This window comes from Oncorhynchus clarkii, chromosome 24, assembly GCF_045791955.1.
Source record: "Oncorhynchus clarkii lewisi isolate Uvic-CL-2024 chromosome 24, UVic_Ocla_1.0, whole genome shotgun sequence".
NCBI classification, from domain to species: Eukaryota; Metazoa; Chordata; class Actinopteri; order Salmoniformes; family Salmonidae; genus Oncorhynchus; species Oncorhynchus clarkii.
The window spans coordinates 23334697-23345355 of record NC_092170.1 but is presented as its reverse complement, the minus strand read 5'-3'; the positions used below and the strand labels follow the sequence as shown (position 1 = coordinate 23345355).

General features: G+C 40.2%; 1 protein-coding gene across 3 annotated transcripts; it reads right to left on the bottom strand.

Moving 5' to 3' along the window:
• Positions 1-3348: 3348 nt before the first annotated feature.
• Positions 3349-6130, bottom strand: LOC139383047 (RNA-binding protein 7-like). 3 transcript variants are annotated; one of them, XM_071127345.1, is made up of 6 exons: positions 5910-6105; positions 5278-5440; positions 5092-5173; positions 4898-4973; positions 4332-4677; positions 3349-3564 (listed from the first exon to the last, which is right to left on the bottom strand). In XM_071127345.1, the coding sequence occupies exons 1-6, from the start codon at positions 6000-6002 to the stop codon at positions 3548-3550; spliced, it is 777 nt and encodes a 258-aa protein (XP_070983446.1). In that variant the 5' UTR covers positions 6003-6105; the 3' UTR covers positions 3349-3547. The 3 variants fall into 3 exon arrangements, with proteins under 3 accessions (XP_070983446.1, XP_070983445.1, XP_070983447.1); XM_071127344.1 differs by lacking the exon at positions 3349-3564 and having other exon boundaries at positions 3594-4677; positions 5910-6130; XM_071127346.1 differs by lacking the exon at positions 3349-3564 and having other exon boundaries at positions 3594-4659.
• Between the last annotated feature and the right edge of the window lie 4529 nt (positions 6131-10659).

Genomic DNA, 10659 nt, shown 5'->3' with positions numbered 1-10659 from the left:
ATATGTGGACAACTACAAATACTTAGGTGTCTGGTTAGACTGTAAAATCTCCTTCCAGACTCACATCAAGCATCTCCAATCCAAATTTAAATCTCTAATTGGCTTCCTATTTCGCAACAAAGCCTCCTTCACTCATGCTGCCAAACATACCCTCGTAAAACTGACCATCCTACCAGTCCTTGACATCGGCGATGTCATTTACAAAATAGCCTCCAACACTCTACTCAGCAAATTGGATGCAGTCTATCACAGTGCCATCCATTTTGTCACCAAAGCCCCATATACAACCCACCACTGCGACCTGTATGCTCTCGTTGGCTGGCCCTCGCTTCATATTCGTCACCAAACCCACTGGCTCCAGGTCATCTATAAGTCTTTGCTTGGTAAAGCCCCGCCTTATCTCAGCTCACTGGTCACCATAGCAGCACCCACCTGTAGCACGCACTCCAGCAGGTATATTTCACTGGTCACCCGCAAAGCCAATTCCTCCTTTGGCAGCCTTTCCTTACAGTTCTCTGCTGCCAATGACTGGAACGAATTGCAAAAATCACTGAAGCTGGAGACTCATATCTCCCTCACTAACGTTAAGCACCAGCTGTCAGAGCAGCTTACAGATCATTGCACCTGTACATAGCCCATCCAACTACCTCATCCCCATACTGTTATTTGTTTATTAGATTTTTTTGCTCCTTTGCACCCAGTATCTCTAATTGCACATTTATCTTCTGCACATCTACCACTCCTGTGCTTAATTACTAAATTGTAATTATTTCGCCACTATGGCCTATTTATTGCCTTTCCTCCCTTATCTTACCTCATTTCCACACACTGTATATATACTTTTTCTATTGACTGTATGTTTATTCCATGTGTAATTCTGTGTTGTTGTTTGGTCGCACTGCTTTGCTCTATCTTGGCCAGGTTGCGGTTCTAAGTGAGAACTTGTTTTCAACTAGCCTACCTGGTTAAATAAAGGTGAAATATATATTTTTTAAAGGCCTGATTGGCGGAGTGCTACAGAGATGGTTGTCCTTCTGGAAGGTTCTCCCATCACCACAGAGTAGCTCTGGAGCTCTGTCAGTGTGACCATCGGGTTCTTGGTCACCTCTCTGACCAAGGCCCTTCTCCACGATTGCTCAGTTTGGCCGGGCAGCCAACATTAGGAAGAGTCTTGGAGGTTCCAAACTTCTTCCATTTAAGAACGATGGAGGCCACTGTGTTCTTGGGGACCTTCAATGCTGCAGAAATGTTTTGGTACCCTTCCCCAGATCTGTGCCTCGACACAATCCGGAAAATTCCTTCGAACTTATGGCTTTGTTTTTGCTCTGACATACACTGTCAACTGTGGGACCTGATAGAGACAGGCCTTTCCAAATAATTTCCAATCAATTGAATTTACCACAGATGGACTCCAATTTTTATTGCGTGAATATTGATGAGAAAAAAACAAAAGAATTGAATCCATTTTACAATAAGGCTGTAAAGTAACAAAATGTGGAAAAAGCTAAGGGATCTGAATACTTTCCGAATGCACTGTCTATCACGGTCACAAGGAATTAACAGGTTATAGAGCAAACAATGCAATTATCACAACACATAGGTTGTAATATTACTTTTTTGGGGGATAGAGTTGGCTTCCCCAGTGATTTTACCCATGCACCGCTACTGCAGACCCTATGTAGATCACAGCCGCCATGTTCAAAGTGTGAAGGATTATGGGGAAGAAAACATGGAGCTCAGCATGGGAAAGATTGGGCTTTTCTGGGTTTGATGGATTGATCAAAGGGAAAAGATGAGAACAACTGTGAGAGGCTGCTGCTGTCTTTAAAGTTGGGAGGCTGGATGGCGGGGGGGGGGGGGGGGGTCAATGGGGTTTGGGTACATTGGGGGTTTGGATACTTTGGCACCAATGAACCCTGCAACCTGAGTGCAAGAATTTGAGTTGATGGAAGCAGAATCCTGGGCTGCAGGGAGGGAAGGGAAAGGGGTGTGCTTCTATATAAAGGCGCATCATGCACCCCAGAAAATCTGAGGGGGCACAAAGTGTGAGGATGGCTGGACTATCTGGTCAGCACCATCTGTACATTTTTATAATTTAGCATTTTTCACTTGAAACAGCTTTTTCCTGCAATCTAGAGCCATAATCATTAAGTTCAAGTAAAAAAAAATGCATTTTTTTTCTGCATATCTAAGCATACCTCTTGAGCAGTCTATATCATCTTGACTGGTTTTAAAAAAAAATAAGAAACAAGATATACTTCTATGCTAAAATCTGGGTAAAAGATTGAAAGGAATGATTCTTAAGTACATTTAGTAATTGCCTGTTTTTCTAATGTCTACCAACCTTGCCAGATAGTTTGACAATAGCTATTCTAACTTGATTGATAGCCTGAGATGGATTATTGGTATCTAGTTGTGAGGTTGGAAGATTGGGAACCTATCTGGGATAAACTTCATAAAATTCCTAGGTGGCAGTAGTATTATAGAGAAACAAAAATATGTATTTTTTGTTGTTAAACAGGACAAATCTGAGGCAGTACGTACCTGTACCCCCTATGGGCATGACGCATCCGTCTATAAATGCACACAGGAGCGGCCACTGACTGTGCCTCTAATCCGTCTGCTCTAGTGCTAGAGACGCCAAGCAGATCAATCAATTAAAACAGTTAGGCCCAAGCCAGCAAGGGTAATTACAGCCTTTCCAGTACTGCCTGTGACAGGGAACTGAGGATACTCTTCATTAGAGTCACTTCCAAGCATCGGCGCGGAATCTGACACTTGCCAGATTAAGCAAGACAAAGGATTTAGTGTAGTGGGAGCAAATGCACTTCCACCTTTGGACCCAGAGCATTATGGGGGATGTACATGTTGATACACAACGGGAGCAGTTGTTAGCAGCCTAAGCACTTTTGGAAGGGTATACTATGACCTCAACATGGACATTAAGGGATTTCTGCAGGCACTTTGTTGTAAGCAAACCTTTTCAAAGGGCATCACATACAGCAGGGCCACTAATTGTAACGTGAAGTTTCAAGCCTGGGCTAAAACAATGCCCAAAGTAGGACTAATTCCATGGCTGAAAAATTGTTTATAATCATATCCAAAGGTGACCAGGCATTAACGCTAAAGCCTACCATAAATAACACCTAATTTGGTTGCTCAATTGATGGAAAGGTGACACTTCAATGATACATGTCAGCAATGATATGATTGTTCCACCATCTTGACAAGTTAGATTGCATAGAATATCTGTCACACTTTGTAACTTGACTATGTAAGCAGTTAGTGCCAAAGATATAAACCTTCACTTAAATGAGCATGCTAAATAGAGTTGACTACAGTTGGCTTGGTCATCTTCCTGCGTCAATAAAGGGGTGTGTGTGGCACAACCTGCAGATTACTTTAACCCACTGCATAAGCATATTGGTTACACATGGTCCATTAAAAGACAGACGAGTCAGGCATGTGTGCGTGATTAACTGCATAGTTCACATCTCAGGCACATCTGTAAGAAGTACCAGTTGTAGCAACATTTCAATGGATGTTTTCAGAGTAATGCTTTTCCTGTAAACAGAAGGAAAAGAGAAAAAAAATGGTAGACAAATTATTTTTATGCCAATATTTCATGAAAATATCTAGTTTCACATGTACATGGAACCTGTTGGGTATCTTACAATTGTAAAGTCATCAAATTTAAAATAGACTAATCCAAAAATCACATTTGCCATTTAAAGTTGTAACATAAGAAACAAATGTCACAGTAAATTTCAGCCTATAGAGTGCTGCGGGTGGAATTAGATTACATAGCACCAAATTGTTTTTAAATACCTGAGCAATTTACCACAAACAGTTGAGCACCATACCTTGTAGAAATTAAATAACAATTATTGACAAACGGCTCAGCTTTTCAAACAATATTTTTTTAAAAACAGACAACCGCCCCTTCTAAGGGGTATAATAATCAGTTTTGATAGATTTAACAATTCTCCAGAGGATGGTATGAAAATCAAATTCATCTCCCAATACATTTTTTTCAATTTGTCACAGTAAAACTAGAAAACCTCATTGGTAATTAAAAATAAATCAATCTTGTTTTTACTTGGACACAGTCCAGTGTATTTAAAAAATAAAGTCATTATCCTAAACATATGACTAACAGATTGTTTAAAAACAATGCATCTCCTGAGCTTGTAATTGTGTTTTTTTCCCCCTCAATATGATCAGGATTTACACATTGAGTGTGGCATCCTGTAAAATATATGTCCTTTAAAGTGAAAAATATTCACAATAGTCCTTAATTTCCATAGTGCATCAGTATCGTCTCCACCGACCATCTCTGGAGCCGTCCCTCCACCTGTCATCTCTGCTACGGCCGCCTCCGCTGCTCCCGCTCCTGTCGTCATGGTGATAGTGTTCACCTCGCTGGTCATCCCGCTGGCTGCGGTGGTGCCGGTTGGAGCCGGTTTCAGAGCCTCCTGGGTAGCGCTGGTCCCTGCCGCTGTCCTGCTGGTACCCCTGCCTGTTGCCTCGAGGTGAGGAGCTGTCCTGTTGCCAGGACCCACCACCTCCACCACTCTGTAGCTGCTGTGGTGGTGGCTGCCCCAGAAGCCCGATGCCGCCGGCTGGGAAACCTCCATTCACGCCCAGGAGCTGCTGCATCTGCCACATGTTGTTCATCTGTTGAATTCACTTTTACTGATCCATGTCAACTGGTTAAATGATCATGATACAGGCCACTATGTAGTACAGTTTGTCATATGCTCAGGATACAATGAAATGGTTACTTGCAGGTTCACGTCACAACAATGTGACATAAGTGTCACTACTGGAGATGAGGATAGTGTGTAATTGAATGGCTTGACAAGAGTAATGTCAGTGTGGATGAAGGTATGCTCACCATTGCCTGTCTCTGCAGACTATCAGGAGAGGAGAAGGTCCTCTGGATGGACCCCTGGTCTGGGCTCTTGTCATATCTGCACAAGAAACATGTCATTCTATATCACAGACAAATAGAGGCTATTGATGCACAATACATTCCCTACATATGCATACTAACATTGTTGTAGGATTTTGCATTATGTTACAACATACCTGCCCCCAGCCCCATGTGGATTGGGAGTATTCACAGGGCTTTGATTCTGGGAGTTCCCTGGGCTGTTAATGTGACTGCTTCCTGTAAATATTTATCCAAATAATGACATTTCAATTGCAGGCAGACCCTAGTAAAACATTAGCAAATACATTTCTATGACTAGTATGGGGTTTACATTAGTTTACCTGCTCTGAACTGTACTTTGAGAGTTCTTCCAAATAGAGTTGCCCCATTGAGCAGGTTCATGCCATAGGGTACAGACACCTCATGCTTGAAACAGACAAATCCAAACGCTTTCTGTTTTCCATCATTGTCTTTTGGAATTTTCACTTTGAACATAGGTCCTGCCTGCGTCAAAGAGAAGACAAAACAGACGATGGAGAACACAAAAATAAAAGTTAGCCACTGTGCTCGCGGACTTTGTGTGCTAGCTCTGGTCCACGCGGATTGCATCGGATCTGAACTGCATGTGCATCCGGGGCCTGCTCAAGTGTTTTATTTCGTGTTTTGGAGAAACGAAACCCTGCGCGCTGGGGATCTATGAAAGGCGACAGATCAGAGGCAACTTGTAGTTGTCGTACAATGGACCAGAGCTAGATATTTGTTCGCTAATATAGCTAGCTAACGTCGTTGCTGCATACTAGTAGGTAGTTAGCTAGCTAAGGCTGAATTAACTATATTGATCTGGATAGCTAGATAATTACAAGCTAGAAGCTTCCACATAATTATTTGTCGAATAAGTTAGAGAAATTATCGCAATTCATTTAGCTAGCTAACATTAGTTATATCGTATCTAAATAGTTCAAAGCTACTGCACCTGTAAAAAGAGCTCGAATAAAAGTTCTTCCGTCACTTTTGGATCCAAATTTCCAACAAAGAGAGTCCGGTCTGCTTCATCCGCTACTCCCATCTTGCTTTAATGATATCTAATGCACTTTATCAGTATGTAAACAAATTACAATGCACGATTTTTATACAGTTGTTCCGTGGTACGACCGTAAAGTAAAACTGCCATCATTCGTCAACTCGAGTTGCAATAACCATGATGTTTTGCGACATATGCCATTGAGCTCCGTTAAAAAAAAAGGGCATGCCATCAAATAAACCAGTGGTGGAAAAATGACCTAATTGTCATATTAAAGTACAAGTAAAGATTGAAAATAACTGAAGTGAAAGTCACCCAGTAAAATCCTACTTGAGTAAAAGTAAAAATAAAAATAAATGGTTTTACATATACGTAAGTATCAAAAGTAAATGTCTTTGTTAAAATATACTTCCTTATCAAAAGTAAAAGTATAAATAATTTCAAATTCCTTATATTAAGCAAACCAGATGGCACGATTTTTTAAAAATGTACAGATAGTTTACTATTTATATTTTTGACTACTTTTACTTCACTACATTCCTAAAGAAAAGTATGTACCACTCTCAGAGCCTGGTTCCTCTCTAGGTTGTCTTCCTAGGTTCCTAACTTTCTAGGGAGTTTTTCCCTTTCACTGTGCTTCTACATCTGAATTGATTGCTCTTTGGGGTTTTAGGCTGGGTTTATGTATAAGCACTTTGTGAAATCTGCTGATGTAAAAAGAGCTTGATTGATTGATTTGATTGACTGTCCCCAGCTTTCCGATGTGCCGGTGGGCAAGGTGTGAAACCAATACACTGGTGATAACTCATCCTGGCCTCAGAGTCATATGAAATATACTTTAAGACAGCTTAACAGCTCCAAGACTTAAGACACATACTAATGGTCTATAAAGAAAGGAAAGTAGGGAAGTTGGTCAGGGAGGATGGGTGGGAGTAATCCGGGACCTTCTAGCAATCTAAAGGTGTTGTTTTCTAGTCATGTCAGGGAATCAAATCAAATTTTATTTGTCACATTTGCCGTAAAAAAAAGGGTAGCCTAACAGTGAAATGCTTATGTACGGGTCCTTTTCCAACAATGCAGAGATAAGATAAAGATATATATATATATTTTTTTTTAAATAGTGACATGAGAAATTAATACACAGTGAAAACAACTGTAACATTTTAGCTAACCTTATTATTCTAAATGTAACACCTAACCTGCTACGTAATTCACCTAACCAAATTTGTATTAGATCCCCTAATCTTTCACATAAATTATCCAAACCTTTGTTGTTAGTTCACCTAACCACCAACCTAAATTCTACCCCTAATTCTCCTTTGTTTCGACACAACAAGCAACCTGGTCTCAGAGAAAGACATATAATAAGACATCCTTTAAGACATATGAAACATTAACATCATTCAATTCGTATGTTATTGTACAATCAGTTAAGACTTACGATAATATGAAATTGTATTAGTCACTTGCGCCGAATACAACAGGTGTAACAACTTTACAGTGAAATGCTTACTTACGAGCCCCTAACCAACAATGCAGTTTAAAAAATACAGATAAGAATAAGAAATAAAAGTAACAAGGAATTAAAGAGCAGCAGTAAAATAACAATAGCGAGACTATATACAGGGGGGTACCAGCACAGAGACAATGTGCGGGGGCACGTGTTAGTTGAAGTAATATGTAGATGTACAGTTGAAGTACACCTTAGCCAAATACATTTAAACTTAGTGTTTCACAATTCCTGACATTTAATCCTAGTAAAAATGATCTGTCTTAGGTCAGTTAGGATCACAACTTTATTTTAAGAATGTGAAATGTCAGAATAGAAGTAGAGAGAATGATTTCTTTCAGCTTTTATTTCAGCTTTCATCACATTCCCAGCGGGTCAGAAGTTTACATACACTCAATTAGTATTTGGTAGCATTGCCTTTAAATTGTTTAACGTGGGTCAAACGTTTCGAGTAGCCTTCCACAAGCTTCCCACAATAAGTTCGGTGAATTTTGGCCAATTTCTCCTGACAGAACTGAGTCAGATTTGTATGCCTCCTTGCTCGCACCAGCCTTTTCAGTTCTGCCCACACATTTTCTATAGGATTGAGGTCAAGGTTGGTGATGGCCACTCCAATACCTTGACTTTGTTGTCCTTAAACCATTTTGTCACAACTTTGGAAGTATGCGTGGGGTCATTGTCCATTTGGAAGACCCATTTGCGACCAAGCTTTAACTGATGTGTCACGTTCTGACCTTTATTTCCTTTGTTTTGTATTTATTTAGTATGGTCAGGGCGTGAGTTGGGTGGGCAGTCTATGTTTGTTTTTCTAGGTTTTGGGTATTTCTATGTTTCGGCCTAGTATGGTTCTCAATCAGAGGCAGGTGTCAGTAGTTGTCTCTGATTGAGAATCATACTTAGGTAGCCTGGGTTTCACTGTGTGTTTGTGGGTGATTGTTCCTGTCTCTGTGTTTGCACCAGATAGGACTGTTTAGATTTTGGCACATTTATTGTTTTGTTAGTTATTTCATGTCTAGTTCCTTTATTAAAGAACATTAATAACCACCACGCTGCATTTTGGTCCGCTTCTCCTTCACCACAGGAAAACCCTTACATGATGTCTTGAGATGTTGCTTTAATATATCCACATCATTTTCCTACCTCATGATACCATCTATTTTGTGTTCACCAGTCCCTCCTGCTGCAAAGCACCCCCACAACATGATACTGCCACCCCCGTGCTTCACGGTTGGATTGGTGTTCTTTGGATTGCAAGCCTCCCCATTTTTCCTCCAACTGTAACAATGGTCAAACAGTTTTATTTTTGTTTCATAAGACCAGAGGACATTTTCCAAAAAGTACGATCTTTATCCCCATGTGCAGTTGCAAACCGTAGTCTGACTTTTTTATGGCGGTTTTGGAGCAGAGGCTTCTTCCTTGTTGAGCGGCCTTTCAGGTTATGTTGATATAGGACTCGTTTTACTGTGGCTATAGATACTTTTGTACCTGTTTCCTCCAGCATCTTTACAAGGTCCTTTGCTGTTGTTCTGGGATTGATTTGCACTTTTTGCACCAAAGTAGGTTCATCTCTAGGAGACAGACCGCATCTCCTTCCTGAGTGGTATGACAGCTGCGTGGTCCCATGGTGTTTGTTTATACTTGCTATTGTTTGTACAGATGAACGTGGTACCTACTGGCATTTGGAAATAGCTCCCAAGGATGAACAAGACTTGTGGAGGTCTACAATTTATTTTCTGAGGTCTTGGCTGATTTCTTTTGATTTCCCCATGATGTTAAGCAAAGAGGCACTGATTTTAAAAGTAGGCCTTGAAATACATCCACAGGTACACCTCCAATTGACTCAAAGGATGTCAGAACTTATAAAGCCATGACATCATTTTCTGGAATTTTCCAAGCTGTTTAAAACCTCTCTTGGATATGTGGGATGGTAGCATCTTCATCAGATGAGACTCATAGGACTTCATGTTACACAATAGATTTATGTTTTGTTCGATAAAGTGCATTTTTATATTAAAAAAAAATCATTTTACATTGGCGCGTTACGTTCAGTAGTTCTAAAACATGCGGTGATTGTGCAGAGAGCCACATCTATTTACAGAAATACTCCTTATAAATGTTGTTGAAAATACAAGTGTTATGCATGGAATTAGAGATATACTTCTCCTTAATGCAACCGCTGTGTCAGATTTTTTTTTTACTTACAGAAAAAGCAAACCATGCAATAATCTGAGTACAGCGTTCAGACAACAAAGCAGCCAAAAATATATCCACCATATTGGGTAGTCAACATCAGTCAAAATTAGCATGATACATATTCACTTACCTTTGATGATCTTCATCAGAATGCACTTCCAGGAATCGCAGTTTGTTTTGTTTGATAATGTCCATCATTTATGTCCAAATAGCTTCTTTTGTTAGGGTGTTTTGTAAACAAATCCAAAAGCGCGTTCAGGTCCAGCAGAACATCGGACGAAAAGTTCAAAAAGTTCCATTACAGCCCCTAGAAACTTGTCAAACGATGTATGGAATCAATCTTTAGGATGATTTTAACATAAATCTTCAATAATATTCCAACTGGAGAATTCCTTTGTCTTCAGAAAAGCAAAGGAATTGCAGATACCTCTCATGTGAAATGCGCATGATCAGCGTGTGACTGCTGGCAGACCTCTGACTCATTCCTCTCTCATTCGGTCCCACTTCACAGTAGAAGCCTCAAACATTCTAAAGACTGTTGACATCTAGTGGAAGCCTTAGGAAGTGGAACATAACCAATATCCCACTGTATATTCAATGGGGACTGGGTTACAAAACTACAAGCCTCAGATTTCCCACTTCCTGGTTGGATTTTTCTCAGGTTTTCACCTGCCATATGAGTTCTGTTATACTCACAGACATCATTCAAACAGTTTTAGAAACTTCAGAGTGATTTCTATCCAATACGACTAATAATATGCATATATTAGCATCTGGGACAGAGTAGCAGGCAGTTTACTCTGGGCACCTTATTCATCCAAGCTACTCAATACTGCCACCCTGTCACCAAGAAGTTAATGGCACAGTCAACTAAGTGTATGTAAACTTCTGACCCACTGGAATTGTGATACAGTGAATTAGAAGTGAAATAATTTGTCTGTAAACAGTTGTTGGAAAAATTACTTGTGTCATGCACAAAGTAGATGTCCTAACCGACTT

Coding starts and splice junctions, on each gene's coding strand:
- LOC139383047 (XM_071127344.1), bottom strand. CDS start 6,002: ATGGGAGTAGCGGATGAAGCAGACCGGACTCTCTTTGTTGGAAATTTG. Junction 4,974..5,091: donor CCACATGGGGCTGGGGGCAG/GTATGTTGTAAC, acceptor TTTCTTGTGCAG/ATATGACAAGAGCCCAGACC. Junction 4,678..4,897: donor GTCTGCAGAGACAGGCAATG/GTGAGCATACCT, acceptor TGAATTCAACAG/ATGAACAACATGTGGCAGAT.